At 44.9% G+C, this 18,929-nt stretch overlaps 1 protein-coding gene across 3 annotated transcripts; it reads left to right on the forward strand.

The window, feature by feature from the left end:
* The first annotated feature begins 1,964 nt into the window (after positions 1-1,964).
* Positions 1,965-15,755, forward strand: LOC146555921 (cornifelin homolog A-like). Of its 3 annotated transcripts, XM_085252568.1 has the most exons (5): positions 1,975-2,045; positions 2,133-2,230; positions 14,529-14,634; positions 14,764-14,951; positions 15,230-15,755. In XM_085252568.1, the coding sequence occupies exons 3-5, from the start codon at positions 14,568-14,570 to the stop codon at positions 15,458-15,460; spliced, it is 486 nt and encodes a 161-aa protein (XP_085108694.1). In that variant the 5' UTR covers positions 1,975-2,045; positions 2,133-2,230; positions 14,529-14,567; the 3' UTR covers positions 15,461-15,755. The 3 variants fall into 3 exon arrangements, with proteins under 3 accessions (XP_085108693.1, XP_085108694.1, XP_085108695.1); XM_085252567.1 differs by having other exon boundaries at positions 1,965-2,230; XM_085252569.1 differs by lacking the exons at positions 1,975-2,045; positions 2,133-2,230 and adding an exon at positions 5,823-5,949.
* Positions 15,756-18,929: the final 3,174 nt, after the last annotated feature.

The following is an 18,929-nucleotide window of genomic DNA, read 5'->3' on the forward strand; positions in this document are numbered from 1 at the left end:
GTTGAGATTAAAGTTATAGTTTTTACACAACTGAATAAACGTCAAGCAGACAACTGATTATCAGACAACTGACTACAGAGAGGACGTCCAACATTTAACCAAATTGTGTGGAAACAACGACTTGGTTCTGAACACTGCCAAGGAGATTGTTGTAGACTACAGAAGAGCCAAGAAATAGACGTCAAGCAGACAACTGATTATCAGAAGTGTGAGATGCTCAAGAATTTACTCCGGTGTCCTGTTATATTTTAGATAGCAAGGAGTTTATTAAACTTCACCGAAACAATCTGCAAATTTCATTAAAATTTAATAAACTATCATCTTGTCTTTATTTTTAGTTAGCAAATACCTTAAACACTTAAAGCTGTAAGCTAATGATAGTTATATAAGAGCAGATGCTGCTGGTGCAATAAGCTGTACGTTTTACGTCCAATGGATGATGATCTGATTAGTCGACTAATCGCAAAAATAATCAGTGACTAGTCGACAATCAAAATAATCGTTTGTGGCAGCCCTAGTTGGAATCAAACTCCCGAATCTCGACACGGTCTATGCTAGTCGTTTACAGAAGCAAGCTAGCCGCATAATCAAGGGCCCAACCCATCCAGGTCACAGACTTTTCCATCAGGGAAGAGATATAAGGGCAATCAGAACCCGCACAAACAGACTAAACAACAGCTTTTTCCCCAGAGCTGTAGCCTGTGTCACCCCTCCCCCAGCACACAATAGCTAACTCTCCCTCTCTCTACTTTACCCCATGTCATGTCTGCTGCTAATGTACAAAGTCATTTACTGGGCATTAATGTTTGCACTAAAATTACCACATTGTAGATACTGTTATATTATATTATATTATACTGTTTGCGCTCAAACTACCATATTCTAAATACTAGCATTTCTTTTTTGTTTTTTGTTTTATTTACTGTGCTAAGTGCCTTCTTTTTACTTTATATTTTACTACGTTTACTTGGTTATTATGTTACTATGCTGCTTCTGGTTTTATTGCTGCTGGCCTCTGTGAGCTACCAAACAAATTTTGTTGTATAACTACAATGACAATAAAGTTCTTTATCTATCTTATCTAGAAATCAGAATATTTGTAGGAAGGCCAAAAACTGCCCAACAGATTTACTTCAGAGTGGACCATTATGGCATTTGCTATATTGGTCCAACTGGACAAGACCTGGGAGCAGAAAAGAAAATGAATAAATAGAAATTGTGGTTAAAGCTAACAGAAGAAGAGGGAAAGAAATGTAGAGCAGAAGAAAAGGGAGTGAGAGAGAAAAAACACTGAGACTCTGCTTCAAAAACTGCTGAAAATTTTTAAGAAAAAAAAAACAGCAGAAAAATCAAATCTACAACCAACATATGAAAAGAAGCAGTAAATAATAATAATTAATACATGTTAATGAACAGCACACAGTACTAACAATACCACATACATCTAGAGGCAGTAGCTAACCGAGACAGCGTGTCACAACGGGACTGAACGGACTCACGCGCAGGCTCTAGGTCTTGAAAGCACAAGAGTCTTTATTATGATGCACCAGGTGATTATTTACAAAAGTGAGGGGAAAGCCGGGCTCCGGGGGTCCACACACGAACGGGAAAGACACGCACACTCTCCGTCCACTCCTCCTCACACTCCACTCACTCGGGTAACACAGGGGTAGGTCCAGGGAATCTGTACACAGAGACACGAATGGGTAGTTAGGTAAATCGCTATGAAACACTTCTGAAGTCATTGAGCTGGGGTTACACTGACGAGGGTCGGCAACGGTCCAGCGACGAGAAACACAGGGCTGCCGTCTTATAAAGGAGCTGGATCACTCGTGATGAGCCACAGGTGCGTGGGCCAAGGGCAGGAGCCCGCAGGTGAGCTCCGCCCAGGCAGAGGGAGGAGGGAAAGAGGGGAAAGGAGAGAGCAGGAAAAAAATAAAAAAAAAGGAATACAAAACATATGTAGCCATACTGAGCCGACCGGGTAGGCACAGGGACCCTGACACAGCGTGAGTCTGCGAGTACCTGCTTGTACAGCTGTGTGGGTGTGTGCGCTTGTATTGACAGGTTAAAACACAATGGCCATGAAGGGCATTGCTGAATGGATTTGAGTTTCATTTTTCCGTTTCCAGAGTTTCAAGCTTTGCAGTGTTATTTGTGTTGACCCAACTGAAATAAACTCCGTCCAAAGAGCCTCCGTTCAGTCATTAAGAGGTGCACAGAGGGGCAGGTAAGACCTTCCAGTTTTCTACAAGTCCTTTCACACAAACTTAGTGATTAGTACTTTGTTGTTTGTACCTGATACTAGAGGCAGTTTACAAAGAGAAAGCTTTGACGTTATAATTTATTGGATTACATGGGTGTACACGCAGTGTGTTTTGTTTGTTAACCCTCTTTGGAGAAGCAGAGGCCATCATGAGGGTGTGGCTGTAAAACGTCAAGGTTTATTTAAATGAAACAAAAAGAGACTCAAATGTATTTAACAGTGTAGAAGTACAAAACGAGGACAGAAGGGAAAAATTACATTTATTAACAATTATTAAAGTTTAGCAGGTCGTGCACACTCAACAAAAGTAGAACACGCTTCTTGAAAACAAAATAAGACCCAAGCTTGTATTGTCTTTTGTGTCCTTTTTTTAAGTCAATTTCAGTCCGTCAATGTTCAATAGTCACTCCAGTTGGGTTACAATCTACCAGTTCATCCGTCTAATTGGACTGGGGCTCGCCATCCAGTACTGGAAAAGGGATCCTCGATTCTTCTCAGGTCCTCAAAACCAATCCATTCAAAATAAGCAAAGGAAAAAAAATGACCTGGGGACAGGTCAGAACACAGTAGTTCAACATTTAAGCGATAAGGTCTATAACTTATTATTACTACTAACTGCTTTTAGTGGTTCTAAATTTCTTTCAAATTATTCTATGTTGTACAGCAAGTTTATTCTAATTTCCAAAGGAAAAAAGTGCACAGGAAACACACATTTAGAACAATACAAAATAGCTCAGCAGTGCATTAGAAATACACATTGGCTTAAGATTTATAAAGTTCCAGCTAAGCAAAGTGTGTGTGAAGGCACTTAATTTCACACTGCTAATACTTAGTGTGCAGAACCATAACTAGGACCATGAGAAAAGTGAACATATACTAACATAACAACTTTGCAAAAAACCACACATTTTACATCAATACCATGGTTAGGGCTGGGCGATATGACACAAAATTCATATCTCGATATTTTTTAGCTGGATGGTGATATAAGATATATATCTCGATATATTTTTTTAAAGCCATAAAGTAAGAACAAAAAGAGAGTTCTTAGTCAAAGCTGTGTCCCAGATGTCACACAGGCACTTTTATTAACATAGAGCAGATGTACATAAAATTTACTCAAAAATAAATTATGAGCATTTATTAAATAATAATGCTCCATAAATAAAAGAAAACAATGTTGTTTTTGTGCATAACAAAAAGCTCACACTTGTGCAGTCAAAATGTAAACTAAAAGACGCTGAGCACAATAACAAAGACAGATTTCACAGCTGCTCTGTTCCCAACTTGTACAGACTGACAGCCTGGAGTTTGAAATCCGCTTCGCAACCACGTCTCTTAACAGGTGCCATTTATAGTCCTTATACAAAATAGGGTAATATTACGTTGAAGCACAGTACGTATCACTCCGCGAGGCTCAGCCGTAATGCTCCGACAATCCATCAAGCGGTGCAGCTCCGTAGCTTACCAAAGTCGTACTAAAACATTTTTGACAGATTGCTGAGCGCCGTGTTCCACATAAAATCGGTTCGAGGCCATCAAGCACAACCAGAATTCATATATAAGGCGCGCTGTCAACTTTTGAGAAAATGAAAGGATTTTAGTCCGTGCAGCATCTCTGGGCTGCATGGCGTTAGCGTGGTTATCTCGTTAGCGTGGTTAGCTAGCTAACACGTTGACGCCGTCCAGCCCCACGCACGGGGCGATGCGCAGTAACTCGTTAACGGAGATTTGCCGTGTCCATCTTGTCGCTTCCTGCAGGTGAAGCGATGGGGGAGGAGGGGGAGTTGTGTTCAGTGAAGGAGAGGCGAGGCCGAGTAACGTTGCGTAAAGACGAAAGTGGACGAAAGAGAGGCAAACTTGCGGCTCCACAAGTATAATTATAACGTAACATAGACTATATCGATATAAAGGATATTGTCACATCTTATATCTCGTATAAAAATATATCGATATTTTTTAAAAACTCGATATATCGCCCAGCTCTAACCATGGTAATATAAAAAGGCAACAGACTCAGTGCTAATTGACCCTGTGCACGAGAAAATGCTAACTTCCTGGTTTGAGACCGGATGTGGGGTTGTATATTTCCGGTAGCTTTACTTTGCTGTCAATCGCTACTGCGAAGATATACTCCAAAATCATGTCCAAAACTCGAAAACGGAAAGATTGCGTTAAGTTACAAAGAGCAGAAGGTGGGAACACTCACCACTGTTGTGTCATAAAAAAATCTAATCATCAATCGAGTTTAGATCGATCAGTTGTTTACATCACTCAACACAAGCAGAACTGCATTACTGCAGCAGAAGACACATCGTCCACATTCAGAAGCACATCTCTGTATAGTGACTGGTCTTATGATTTAAACAGGCAAATGTTCAGCATTCAAACTACAGGTGAAGAATAGTCAAACCAGATGTTTCCCCCGTTATGTCGATATCAGCTAGTCAAGTACACACCTACACAGCATGTTAACAAACCGTGAAAAAAGCCACACAAAAATGAATGATTGCTGGTAACGGTTTCTATACATTAGTATTTACGAAGGGTATGTTGTGACTTACCTTCAAAATTACAGTGGTCCCTCACTATAACGTGGTTCACATTTCACCTCGCTGTTTCACAGATTTTTTAGTGCAAGTTTGCATGCTTTTTTTACATCACATTGTGTCCTGCGTCCTGATCGCTGCAGACGATCTCCTCCGTGACGTCTCTCCTGTACAGTACAGAATCACTGCATCGATCGCTAGCAGTGTGACTCTGAAGTGCAGTGCTGTATGTCCACGATGTCCACCAAACACTTTGCACCGTCAAAAAATAAAATTGGCTACTTGATTTCACCTATCGCTCGTTATTTTTAGAACATACACCCGCGGTAAACGAGGGACAGCTGAGAAATATAACATTTGAATCCCTTTTCTCTTTTGCTCTGAGGCGCGGGGAAAAAACATCGACAAGTCGATGAACATCATTTACAGATATTTTGGGTAAATGCCCAAGACATCTATAGAAATGTAAATCGCCGCTTGATTCATTCATTTGCTTAACTTGTTTTGGACCGTAAACCAGGCGCGAATAGGAAACCGGAAACAAAGCTCCCCACAGGAGTTTCCGCACTGGAAGTAGCATATGCTAACGTGCACATAGTCAATTTCTTTAGCCTCGGAAAGGGCACTTTCATTGCAAAATGGCTAGCGGAAATTAGCATCAGAGCTAGCGGCAAGTAGTATGCTATGCTAGCGCACATGCACTGACTGGGGCTTACCATGTGAAGTAGCAAATGCTATGCAGGGCTTCACAGTGCTCGCGTGGGCTCACAGCCTTCGGAATTCACTATCACTGAGTATTTTTGCCTTAAAGGCTTTTACATCCAGTTAGCTTCTCCACTAGTGATGGGTCGTTCGCGAACGAAATGGCTCTTAGAGCCGACTCTTTGACGTGAACGACGCGAGCCGGCTCCTTATCGCGAGCCGTCACGTGGTTTTTTTTTTTTTCTTTCTCTCACCCTCTCTCTCTCTCTCTCTCTCTCTCGCACTTTTTTTCCGCTTCACTTCGCACCTGAGCCTTGTGCTTTATGCTGGGCAGAGGGTGGAGGGGCGGTAGTTACACTCAGTAGCACAGGAACAGAGCCAGAGGGAGAGAGAGAGAAAGAGAGCCAGGGACAACAACATCACATTAGAAAGGTATAGTAATCATCCACAACTATTTTCGGTTGCAGATGATAAAGGATTCAGAAAGTTTATTCATGCAGGCCCATATGACAGAGAATATGCATCTTCTTTTTGTTTTCATATTATAATTTAGATTTAATTGTGTTGTGGTTTGCAGTGTTTTGTGTTGTTTTCACTTTAAATTTGTAAAAGGAAAAAGCTGAAAATTTAAATAGTTAAAAGTTGAAATGTGAATAGTTGATTTTTGTATTATATTGTAACGTTCACAAGAACCAGACGGTTGGGTCTCAGTTTGTCCGTTTATTCGGCACATAAGCAAGCGGGTTGCTAACTCAGGGGAGAGCGCCCTCGTGCTACACCTCTCTTCAGCCTGGCACCCACACAACACAGAACCCAGGTCCCCCCTCCCCTTCCTCCACACCACCCTCCCTACTTCCTGCAGCACAACCAAACATGAATCTTAAAGGAACAACAACAGTGTGCAAAGATAACCAACATGTACAATAACACTTAACCATCGTTACACTGCCCCCCCAGCAATAAGTTCCTCGTCCCCGAGGGAACGACACAGTCTCTGAGGCGGGGTGGTAGCCTACGTTCCCTCCTTGACCTCCTGAGCCCCTGAGGTGGGCGCGGAGCGTCGGGGCTTTGGGGTGAAGAGTCCGAGGGAGGGGAACGCAGCCCCGGTCGGGGGCCCCTCTGAGCAGGGTCATGGACGCTCTGTACACGTCCCTCTGGAAAGGAGGGGAGGGACTGCCCTCTGTAGGGGGCCATCCGGTCTCTGTGCAGCGCTACTATCCTCCCCCTAGGAGGCAACTGCACCCTGTAAACAACCTCCCCCACTCGCTCTAGGACGCTGCAAGGCCCCACCCAGCTGCTATCCAGTTTAGGACACCGTCCCTTCTTTCTCTTTGGGCTGTAGACCCACACCAGCTCCCCAGCACGGAAGTGCCTCCCCTTAGTGGTGATGTCATAATTCCTCTTTTGGCGCAGGCCTGCCTTCGCCAGCTGCTCCCGGGCGTAGGAATGTGCAGAATCCAGCCGGTCCTGCAGCTTCCTTGCGTAGTCCCGGCCTGGTGGTGCTTCTGGCGCGTCCGGGGGCTTCCCAAAAGCCAACTCTGCAGGAGTTCTCAGCTCTCTCCCTAACATGAGCAGGGCAGGCGTACATTGGGTGGAGTCTTGCACTGCCGACCTGTAGGCCATGAGGATAAGGGGAAGATGGTAGTCCCAGTCCCGTTGGTGTTCTGAGGTAAGGATGGCTAGCTGCTGGGCCAGCGTCCTGTTAAACCTTTCCACCAGTCCATCGCTTTGGGGGTGAAGTGGGGTGGTGCGGGTCTTCTTAATCCCAAGGCGTTCACACATGGCAGCAAATACCTTGGACTCAAAGTTACGCCCCTGGTCACTGTGGAGGGTCTCTGCTGTTCCAAAGCGGCTGAACATCCCCTCCACTAATACATCAGCGACAGTCTCAGCCTCCTGATCTGGGATGGCGTATGCTTCCGGCCACTTGGTAAAATAGTCCATGGCCACAAGAACATAGCGGTTTCCTCTGTCTGTGCGAGGAAATGGGCCCATGACGTCCACAGCTACTCGCTCCATTGGAGCCCCTGCTGGTTGCTGCTGAAGCTGAGCCCGGGACTGGTCCTGTGGCCCTTTGTGTGAGGAACATGCATCACAGCTGCGGCAAAAGTCCTCCACATCCCTCCGCTGTTGACCCCAGTAATAGCCCTGGCGGAGGCGGCGGAGAGTCTTAGAGACCCCAAAATGGCCGGAGCCAGTGCTCCCATGGCAGGCTTCCAGCACCGCTGACCTCAGCGACCTTGGCACCACAACCTGCCACCTCTCCTCCCCCGTGGCAGGATCCTTCCAGGCACGCTCCAACACCCCCTCCTTCAGCCTGAGAGCTGCAAACTTGGCCCATAGCCCCCTGGTACAGATGGAAAACCCAGTGACCTCATCCCAAAGGGGTTGCTCCCCCTTCTCCAGCCACTGCAGGACCGGCAGCAGGTCTGTGTCTTGTTCCTGCCGTGCCCTCCACTCCGCTGCATCCACCACCAGAAGAGCCCTGCAGGCGAGCTGTGCTGCTCCGTCTATTGTCGTGAGTTCCCGCTCTATTTCCTCTCGCTTCTCACAGTAACGGCAGCCAGCTGCAGCACATGGGCGGCGAGAGAGGGCGTCTGCGTTAGAATGGTGCGTCCCTGCTCTGTGCTCCACAGTGAAATTGAAGGCTTGGAGCTCCTCCAGCCAGCGAGCCACCTGTCCCTCTGGCTCCCTGAAAGACATCAGCCACTGAAGGGCAGCATGATCAGTTCTGATAACAAATGCTGTGCCGCACAGGTAGTACTTAAAGTGTCTCACCCCTGCCACCACAGCCAGCAGCTCTCGTCGTGTGACACAGTAGCGCCGCTCACTCCTGTTCAGGACCCGACTGAAGTACGCCACCACCTTCTCACCTTCCGGCCCAACCTGCGACAACACAGCTCCCAGCCCCACATTACTTGCGTCAGTGTCCAGGACAAAAGGCAGGGTGGGGTCAGGGGGGGCGAGGACTGGGGACTCTGTCAGCGATTTGCGGAGGGTGTTGAACGCCTGCTGACAGTCCTGGGTCCAGATGAAGTCACGGTCCTTCTGCAGCAGGTGGAAGAGTGGTGCGGCTATGGAGGAAAAGCCCTTCACAAACCTCCTGTAATAAGACGCCAGTCCTAGGAAGCTTTTGAGCTGTTTCTGGTCTGCTGGTGTGGGCCACTCGGTAATGGTGTGAATTTTTTCCTCCAAAGTGCTGATGCCCTCACGACCCAGCTTGTGGCCCAGAAACTCCACCTCCCTCCTCATGAAGTGGCACTTGTCGGGATGCAGCTTCAGGCCTGCAGCCGCCACCCTCTCCAACACTTGTCTCAGGGCATCCAGGGCAGCATCAAAGGAGCTCCCGTGCACTAGAAGATCATCCAGGTAAACCAGACACCGTTGCCGTGGGACGCCAGCCAGCACACTGTCCATAAGCCTCTCGAAGGTCGCAGGAGCGTTGCAAAGACCAAAGCTCAGGACTTTGAACTGCCATAGTCCCCTGTTAGTGCAGAAGGCTGTCTTCGGTCTGGATTCCGGGGACAGTGGCACCTGCCAGTAGCCACTCCGCAGGTCCAGGGTGGAGAACCAGGAGGACCCGGCTACTAAGTCGAGAGACTCATCAATCCTGGGAAGGGGGTAAGAGTCCTTCTTCGTCACTTTGTTGAGTGGTCTGTAGTCCACACAGAAACGCATCCTAGGACTTTTTTTCTTAGGCACCATCACCACCGCGGAGGCCCACGGGCTATCAGATGGCTCTATGATGCCCGCCTTCATCATTTCACACAACTCTCTGTCTGCAGCCTCCTGATGAGCCAGGGGCAGGCGGCGGGGGCGCACTTTAATAGGCTGGGCATCCCCGGTCTCAATGACGTGCTCTACCAAGTGTGTCAAGCCGACATCACTTTCTTTCAGGGCAAAAATGTCACTAAACTCTTTTAGTACCTGCCATAGACTCTCTTGCTGCTGTGGAGTCAGCCCCTCACAGTTCTTTGACCAGATACTCCTCACTGCTGAGAGCCTCTCCTCCTCCTCCGCTCGCTGTTCTGCTGGCGGGTCTGCAGGGGTCTCTGCGGTGGAGGTGGACGCCGCGGCAGATGCTGTGCAGACCGGGGGGGGAATAAGCGGCACCTTCTTCCCATCAGGGAGTGCGAGGAAGCCTTTGCCTAAGTCCAGTACACCACCAATGGCTCGTAAAAAATCCAGCCCAAGGATGCAGGCGTCCTGCACGTCAGCCACCCAGGCAGCATAAGACACACCGAGGTTCCCCACCTTGAACTGGAACACTCCCCTCCCTCTCATTGGGGCCAGATCACCGGTCACAGTCTTAAGTTGCACATTAGTCGGTTGCACAGCAGCTCCGGGTGGGACAACATCGGGTCGGACCAGCGTTGCATTGGACCCCGTGTCCAGCAGGGCCGTACAGGACACCCCCGCAATCGTCACTGGAACATGGCAAAAGCCGCCAACCTGGGTCCAGCCCACAGCGATGGCCGCACCAGGTGGGGGTGGCGGTGGAGTGGGGATGTCGTTCTCCCAGGCCTGTGTACTCCCGCCTACACGGGCCCATGGGCGTTTCCCTGAACCGCTGCAAGCTTGGGGCACTGCCTGATGAGGTGTCCGACTTGTCCACATCCCCAGCAGCTCTGCGGTCGGCGGTGTGGGCCAGCCCGAGGGGAAGGCGACTGCAGCGAAGCCGCCTGCACCAAACTGCACAGGCCCGCTGGCGTCTCCGTCTGTTCCACAGGTGCTGACACAGCCCTCACCACGTGTGCGTCATCAGCGCCCCCAGAGGATCCCGCAAGCATCTCCCTCTCCAACGCTAGCTCCAGGGCTGCACTGAGTGTGGCCGGCCGAGCAAGCTGAGTTTGCATACGGAGCTCTTTAGGGCTCAGGGCCTGCAGGAACTGGTCCCGAGCTAACTCCGCCTGCACTGATGGTGGCATGCTGTCATACGCCCTCCGGCAAAGGCACTCGACTTCATGGGCCAAAATGCGGAGGGGCTCACCTGGCAATCTGCGTCTGTTGTGGAACTCCGACCTCAGCAGCACTGGTTGGTTATACTGCCTGAAGCGCCTCTGAAGTGCTCCGACCAGAGCATTATAATCTCCCCTCTGCTCCTCGGTTAGCAGCAGCAGGCATGCAGCTGCATCCTCACACAGGCACAAAGCCAACTGGAGAGCTTTATGTTCCTCAGACCAGCCAGCTGCAACAGCTAACAGCTCGAACTGTGCGATAAACACTTCCCATGGCGTCTTGCCGCTGAACTTAGGCGTTTTTATATGCGCTGCAGCTTGCTGGGCGCCGCCATGTTTGTTTACATCACGTGACGGCGCGCCAAGCGAGGTCGACTCCTTCCCGCCGGAATCGCGGCCGCTGTGCGAACAGTTCCCGAGCCTAGTCAAACCTGGAGAAAATCCAGCCTCTGCAGACAGCCGCAGCGCCGTTTCCCTCACTCCATGGGCGGGCGAGCGCGGACGAACCTCCCTCTCCTCCGTCTCCTTCTTAATCCCGCCCGGCAACATCCTCGTCTCGTAACGGCAAGCGTCGCCGGCAACAGGGTCTCGGGCGTTCTGGGGTTCTTTTTTCTTTCTTCACTTCTGACACCAATGTAACGTTCACAAGAACCAGACGGTTGGGTCTCAGTTTGTCCGTTTATTCGGCACATAAGCAAGCGGGTTGCTAACTCAGGGGAGAGCGCCCTCGTGCTACACCTCTCTTCAGCCTGGCACCCACACAACACAGAACCCAGGTCCCCCCTCCCCTTCCTCCACACCACCCTCCCTACTTCCTGCAGCACAACCAAACATGAATCTTAAAGGAACAACAACAGTGTGCAAAGATAACCAACATGTACAATAACACTTAACCATCGTTACAATATGATTTATTTATTACATTTTATGTGGAGCGAAAAAATAAAAGTATATTTACAGTGGCCCCTACAGACAAAGCACATACAAACTTCAAATCACGTACGAACTGTGAAGCATGTACAAACTCCAAAACACGTACAAAAAAACTCAGAAGCACATAAAAACTCAAAACATGTACAAAAGACAACAGAAGTGCTCCAGGATGCTGGGCGCAGTGTTGAGCTTTTGTTATCTTGTGGCTACACAAGCCAGCAAGTACCAACGACCGGATTTGGTGTGTGGTAGTAACAGGTAAATGAACTTTTTTTAAAATTATTTGAATATATATGAGTGCCTGTGTATAAATATACAAACAATACACACATGCTTTCAATTGTGTAATTTAAGTGATCTAGTAGCTCTGCTTTGGAAGTTCAGTTCATGCTAGAAATGTGTTTTGGAGTTTGTACGTGTTTTGTCTCTAGGGGCCACCGCATATATTTATATATAAACATATACAAATAAAACCACTTTTTTTTACATTAGTAATTCCTTTTGTGCATAATTTTATATTATTGTTAATAATAAATTAATTAAAGCAACAAAACAACCTGAAGAGCCGGTTCAGAGCCGAAAGAGCCGGCTCTTTTTAGTGAGCCGAACCGAAAGAGCCGGATCTCTAAAAAGAGCCGGAAATCCCATCAAACAGGAGTGACTGATCTCTCTCTGCCTGTATCTCCTTCTTAGCTGACTGGTACACTGAGGAGCGCACACAGGGGGAGGGTCAGACTCAGTGTATCTGACAAAACTCTGAAATACTCTAACAAAGTCCTGCCTCCACAACATTTGTCCACATATTAATCAAACTTATGTTTACATGCTTTTTATGAGGATTTATTATATTTAATTGCTTTTTACCAATGTTTATTCCCATTGTGAAATGCGTATTTTAATCAAAATAGTATCAATATTTATGCTTTTATTCCCGTTTTTACACTGTGTTACAGACAGTTATTAAACTGTCTGAACTGTAAGCATAATAGACTTTCACTTCCAAACCAGTCTTCATATCCTGTTCGGGAGAGAGTTGTTTACCCATGCGTTACTGTACTCGTGTTTCAAATTACAAAAGCCATCTTTCTGAGATATGTCAACCATGTATTGCTATTTGTTTTTAAGTCACTTGGATGTTTATAGAAAGCTTGTTTTTCCAACTTCCCCAAATGCTTGTTCATGGTGGATGTTTAGGCGTTTCTCTCTATAATGCTGTAGTATATTTAACTTTTTACATAAAATGTCATGTAAATTATGGATATACAGGGAGTGCAGAATTATTAGGAAAATGAGTATTTTGTCCACATCATCCTCTTCATGCATGTTGTCTTACTCCAAGCTGTATAGGCTCGAAAGCCTACTACCAATTAAGCATATTAGGTGATGTGCATCTCTGTAATGAGAAGGGGTGTGGTCTAATGACATCAACACCCTATATCAGGTGTGCATAATTATTAGGCAACGTCCTTTCCTTTGGCAAAATGGGTCAAAAGAAGGACTTGACAGGCTCAGAAAAGTCAAAACTAGTGAGATATCTTGCAGAGGGATGCAGCAGTCTCAAAATTGCAAAGCTTCTGAAGCGTGATCATCGAACAATCAAGTGTTTCATTCAAAATAGTCAACAAGGTTGCAAGAAGCGTGTGGAAAAACCAAGGTGCCAAATAACTGCCCATGAACTGAGAAAAGTCAAGCGTCCAGCTGCCAAGATGCCACTTGCCACCAGTTTGGCCATATTTCAGAGCTGCAACATCACTGGAGTGCCCAAAAGCACAAGGTGTGCAATACTCAGAGACATGGCCAAGGTAAGAAAGGCTGAAAGACGACCACCACTGAACAAGACACACAAGCTGAAACGTCAAGACTGGGCCAAGAAACATCTCAAGACTGGTTTTTCTAAGGTTTTATGGACTGATGAAATGAGAGTGAGTCTTGATGGGCCAGATGGATGGGCCCGTGGCTGGATTGGTAAAGGGCAGAGAGCTCCAGTCCCACTCAGACGCCAGCAAGGTGGAGGTGGAGTACTGGTTTGGGCTGGTATCATCAAAGATGAGCTTGTGGGGCCTTTTCGGGTTGAGGATGGAGTCAAGCTCAACTCTCAGTCCTACTGCCAGTTTCTGGAAGACACCTTCTTCAAGCAGTGGTCCAGGAAGAAGTCTGCATCCTTCAAGAAAAACATGATTTTCATGCAGGACAATGCTCCATCACACGCGTCCAAGTACTCCACAGCGTGGCTGGCAAGAAAGGGTATAAAAGAAGAAAAACTAATGACATGGCCACCTTGTTCACCTGATCTGAACCCCATTGAGAACCTGTGGTCCATCATCAAATGTGAGATTTACAAGGAGGGAAAACAGTACACCTCTCTGAACAGTGTCTGGGAGGCTGTGGTTGCTGCTGCACGCAATGTTGATGGTGAACAGATCAAAACACTGACAGAATCCATGGATGGCAGGCTTTTGAGTGTCCTTGCAAAGAAAGGTGGCTATATTGGTGGCTGATTTGTTTTTGTTTTGTTTTTGAATGTCAGAAATGTATATTTGTGAATGTGGAGATGTTATATTGGTTTCACTGGTAAAAATAAATAATTGAAATGGGTATATATTTGTTTTTTGTTAAGTTGCCTAATAATTATGCACAGTAATAGTCACCTGCACACACAGATATCCCCCTAAAATAGCTAAAACTAAAAACAAACTAAAAACTACTTCCAAAAACATTCAGCTTTGATATTAATGAGTTTTTTGGGGTCATTGAAAACATGGTTATTGTTCAATAATAAAATTATTCCTCAAAAATACAACTTACCTAATAATTCTGCACTCCCTGTATTAATAAAGCTTAGTTGGAGAATTAAAAAATGACCACAAAATCCTTAAGACAGACTTTTGTTTCTTCAGTATAGTGTTTATTTGACCGTGAAAAGAATCAATTTTTCATTAATCTGAAGGAAAATGCTCTAATAATGATAAAAGTGATCTCTTTTTTCAAACAAAAGAGATCGACGGCATATAGTTTTTTGCTGTAGTTTGATAGAAAGTGCTCCAAAATTTTAACTTTCATTTAATTTGTACTTTTAATTTTCATTTAATTTTGTTTTTTCCTGCTTCTCGACTTTCACAGAGTGATCGTTCAGTGTCTGTGGGTGAAGTTCAACATACAATGGCAGAAAAACCCTTGACAGACTGGGACAGTGGTCTCCTTGACTGCTTTGAGGATGCAAGTACTTGTAAGAAGCCAGTTAAATTTGTCTCATAAATTGCATTTGTGTTTTCAGGACTACAGTTTTTTTCTCATTTGTGTTGCCTTCATCTTTTGAGACTTAACAACTTTGTTGATGCGTTTCTGTGTTTTTCAGGCTGCTATGGATTCTGGTGCTGCCCCTGTCTCGCCTGCACTGTTTCAGGAAGATTTGGAGAGAACAACTGTCTCCCTTTATGTGATATATGTGGCTCTGGTGTATTAGCAGCCATTGGGATACCTGTTTGTGTTCCTCCTGCAGTTTTGTCTGTAAGAGCTGCCATGCGAAACAGATATGGCATCAAGGTATGAAGCGCGAGATGATGACACTGAACTCAAAGCTGGACTTTAGTGGGAATTACAAGTCTCACTCACTGAATCAAAAACATCCATATTTGATTTCAACTATGCCTAAATGTTTTTTGTCAAACATTCACACACATACTCAGTATCTGCTGCAAGGATATTGTGACATGTGGACCAGAAGAGCCAGGGATTGATCTACCAAACCTCTGGTTGGTAGATGACCTGCTCCTCCACCTGAATTACACCACATCTGTAATGCTTGTACTCTCTTTCTGCAGGGCTCTCTCTGTAAGGACATTGTAGTTTCCTGCTTCTGTGAGTGGTGCTCCTGGTGTCAGATGCATCGTGAGTTAAAGCATCGCAAGAAAACGCCAACTGTCATCAACTTACACAATAACACTGTCATCAACATGCAGCCTATTCCAACTGTCCAGCCAGGAGGGATGATGATGCCTGCGCAACCAGTTGCAACTGGTTTCATGACTCAACCAGCAGTTGTCATTCACTAAAAGTGAAACTGAGAGATCTGATAATGCAGAATGTCTGAGTGTGTTCTGACATATTTATCAGTGAAAGAGTGTTATATAATCATTTTGAAATTAGACTATGTTAAATTAATTTTCATGATTTCCTAGTTATCAAGAAAATTATCTGTGTTAAGAGTTAACATAAATGAAGGGAATGATGATTCACCCATGCGAATCTTAGTTGCAAGTGCAGAAATGGAAGGATTATATAAGTAATAATATAATATAGTAATAACAATATTTAATAATATTTTACTGACTGAATAAAAACATTCAATCTACAATCTGGGCCCCATTTTTGTAGTCTTATCCTACTTTTTGAGAGTTTATTGAATGAGTGTTTCAACTGAAAAAATCCACCATGAAGCATTTGTTTCAGACTTTACACTGATGCTTTGTGTCATGCAGTATGTTTGTCTGGTGTTTTCAATATAAAGAGCCATTTATTATAACTATGATGCTGGGTATCCCTCCTTGACAAAGGGAGAAAAAAATGTTAGCATACAAGGAAAGACTCAGAAAATTACACAAGTGTAACAAGGCCCAGAGGCCGATGCAGGAGATGAACAAACCCCAAATTCAAACAGTGATCACAATCATGTTCTTAAGGCAAAACACAGTCAACTTAGCCATAATGACACAGGGTTTCCAAACGGGGTTCACTGAGTTGTAAGGCTGCAAAACACAGGAGAAGCTGGTTCAGTGAGAGAGAGGGGAACTGAGCGTCTGAAAGAAAGAGACTGAATGAGGTGTGCGCTGATTTAAACCTCAGAGTGGGCAGGAGGCCGAGTGAGCGGCAGATGGGGAAGATCTAACTTCTGAAGGTGAAGCGGTGAAACAGGGTGAAGGCGGATGAGAACCCGACACAAGACTGCCAACTGTCCCAATTTCCTTTGGGGTCAACCTTCAGGATCAATAAAGTTTTATTGAATTGAATTGAATTGAACTGAAAGTTGAAACTATGCAAGCTGTAGGCTCAAGGAAACGAAGTAAGTACACAGCTGAACAACGAGAGAATCATAAGGAACTGATGACCAAGTTATCACCATGAGTAGCAACAGACTGGCAAAGGAAAAACAGTCTCCTGCTTGACAGCCAACAGCAGGAAAGGGTTTTAAAAATTATGTATTCATATAATTTGTTTTAGAAATTAACTAACTTTACCTCTGTAGGAAACCTGTGACTTCTGTCAACATCAAAGAGAACATCCAAACATGAAAAAAGCCTCTTGAACAAATGAATCTCTACGGACATGTGACGCTCAGGGTTTAAGACTTAATATGACCTGGCAAGTGCATCCTAATAATGCGTTCGATGAATCACACTGACAAAGAGACGACTGCACCTGGCTGCCATGCAAGCTGGAAAAACTGCTCTGATTAGAAGTTTATATTTTATACTATAAAGTTGGTTTAAGCAGAACAGAAACTGAACTGTCATTAGCAGTTAGTAAGAAAGTAAGAAAAGCTGGTTTAGTCCAAAGCGCATTTAATGACTAACAGACCAAAAATGTGACATCAAGAATGTACATCCTGTATTTGCTTCCGTGTGACACAGAAATGTTAAGTTACGATTAAGCAGAAATGAAACTGAACATTCAGCATTAGCCTTAACAGATCAGGCAGAATTGCAGAATCTCTGCTTTTTATTACATAAGCACACTTTTACTGTCAATGAACTTCCTCAGAGCATATTAAAGGCTGGGGTCAAATTTAATTTTTGATAAACTTGGACTAATTTTGTATTCTTTGAGGACTTTGTCTACCTGCCACCTACAGCAAGTTTTTCCACTTAGCCAGATAACCTGACATGCATGTCAGATGAGTGTGGGAGGAAGCTGAAGTATTCAGAGGAAACCCACGCAGACACAGGGAGACCAACCAAACTCTACTTTGAAAGACTCCAGTCAGGGCTTGAACCAAGGTCCCTGATTATCCCAGAGGTTACGTTCCGACACCCCTCGTGATCGGTGAGAATCCACCAAGTAGAAACCACATGTTTATTATATTATTTTTATATATTTTAAGCCATAAAAACCCTCCCCATACTCTTATAATGTGTCGTGAGGATACGCTACATTTCGTAAATACTCTTTCTCTTCCAATTGCTACATAAATACACTTAAGGTTCAACCAACTTGATTAAAGGATGATAAACGCTCTGATCATTTCATTGACAGTTTTGCATGGCCTCATTGGCATACACTGACCTGCAGAGACACTCAATTCAGTTCAATTTTATTTATATTGTGCCAAATCACAACAGTGGTCACCTCAAGGTGCTTTATATTATAAGGCAGAGATACTAATACAGAGAAAACAAAGTGATGTTTTTTAAATAGTGGTTTAATCACTCCCAGCTTGAAGGCCCGTTGTACTTACCCCATTAACAGAGATAAATGATGGTAATTTGTGTGAATCATTACCTAATGGTACGATGTCTTTAAGCATTCTTTTAGGAATGGGGTATAACGGACACACTGATGGAGCTGAGGAAACTATGTTGTTCTTTCTTTGTGATTGTTTTATGCTTAAGTCAGTTTTGGTTGGTTTGTCGGTCTGTGAGCAGATACAGTTGCTATGGTGATGGGGTTTGGGGTCACAGCAGGGGGAGAGAAGCTGCAGGGAGGTGTGTAAGACTGCAACTCTTTCCTGGTTGCAATGCTGGACAGTCATGTGATTTCTAAAACAGAGATATTGCGCAAATGCAAAAAATCAAGCCTATGGACAGGATTTCTACTTACCCTCTGCTTGTTGGTAGGTAGATGACATTTTTGTCCCAAACCAGCACACTCATACTGCTGCATTGTCTTAAAACCATACTTGTGTGCATCTGCAAATGGATATAGTATAAGTTCAAATAAAATAATGAAAATTTGGGAATCTAAATGTAATCCTTCAAGTGTACTAGTTTACAGTGTTATCATTTTAGCTCAAGAAGGAAGTGATATCTGGAGAAACAAGGAAAAAGAATCCATGCAACAGACACCTACTCATAGTTTGGCACATTTCAAACATGCAAACATTGTTTCTATGTAGACAAAGGTTCTGTTCATTTTAAATATCAGATTCACCCAAACACTGCATGAAAGTGAAGCTCTGCCCCACAAACTACTACAGTCTCTAAATGTATTATATTTGGGTGTTTGTGGGCATTCTCCACACACAACAAAAGACACTTTATTGACCGCGGTTAAAAGAGAGAAAGATGGTAGGCACACTGATGTAAACTAAACCCTAACACCTCTACTAGGAACAAGCATAACCACAGGTCAACTTTCCCATCTCTGTTTTTCCAAGAATACTCAGCAAACTCTTCATAGCCACAGCTCTTGGCTCTCTTCCTCCATCACTTTCACTTTCCTGACTTTGTTGATCTATGACCACAAATAAGCACAAGAGTTACAAATTGCAGTAGTTTTCATGCTGAAACTCTCAATTTAAAAGTGTTT

The sequence above is a fragment of the Mchenga conophoros genome, linkage group LG17 (genome assembly GCF_057382185.1).
Source record: "Mchenga conophoros isolate Kocher_MC1m ecotype Shallow Benthic linkage group LG17, M_conophoros_male_GT1.1, whole genome shotgun sequence".
Classification (NCBI taxonomy): domain Eukaryota; kingdom Metazoa; phylum Chordata; class Actinopteri; order Cichliformes; family Cichlidae; genus Mchenga; species Mchenga conophoros.

Coding starts and splice junctions, on each gene's coding strand:
- LOC146555921 (XM_085252567.1), top strand. CDS start 14,568: ATGGCAGAAAAACCCTTGACAGACTGGGACAGTGGTCTCCTTGACTGC. Junction 14,635..14,763: donor CTTTGAGGATGCAAGTACTT/GTAAGAAGCCAG, acceptor TGTGTTTTTCAG/GCTGCTATGGATTCTGGTGC. Junction 14,952..15,229: donor GAAACAGATATGGCATCAAG/GTATGAAGCGCG, acceptor CTCTTTCTGCAG/GGCTCTCTCTGTAAGGACAT.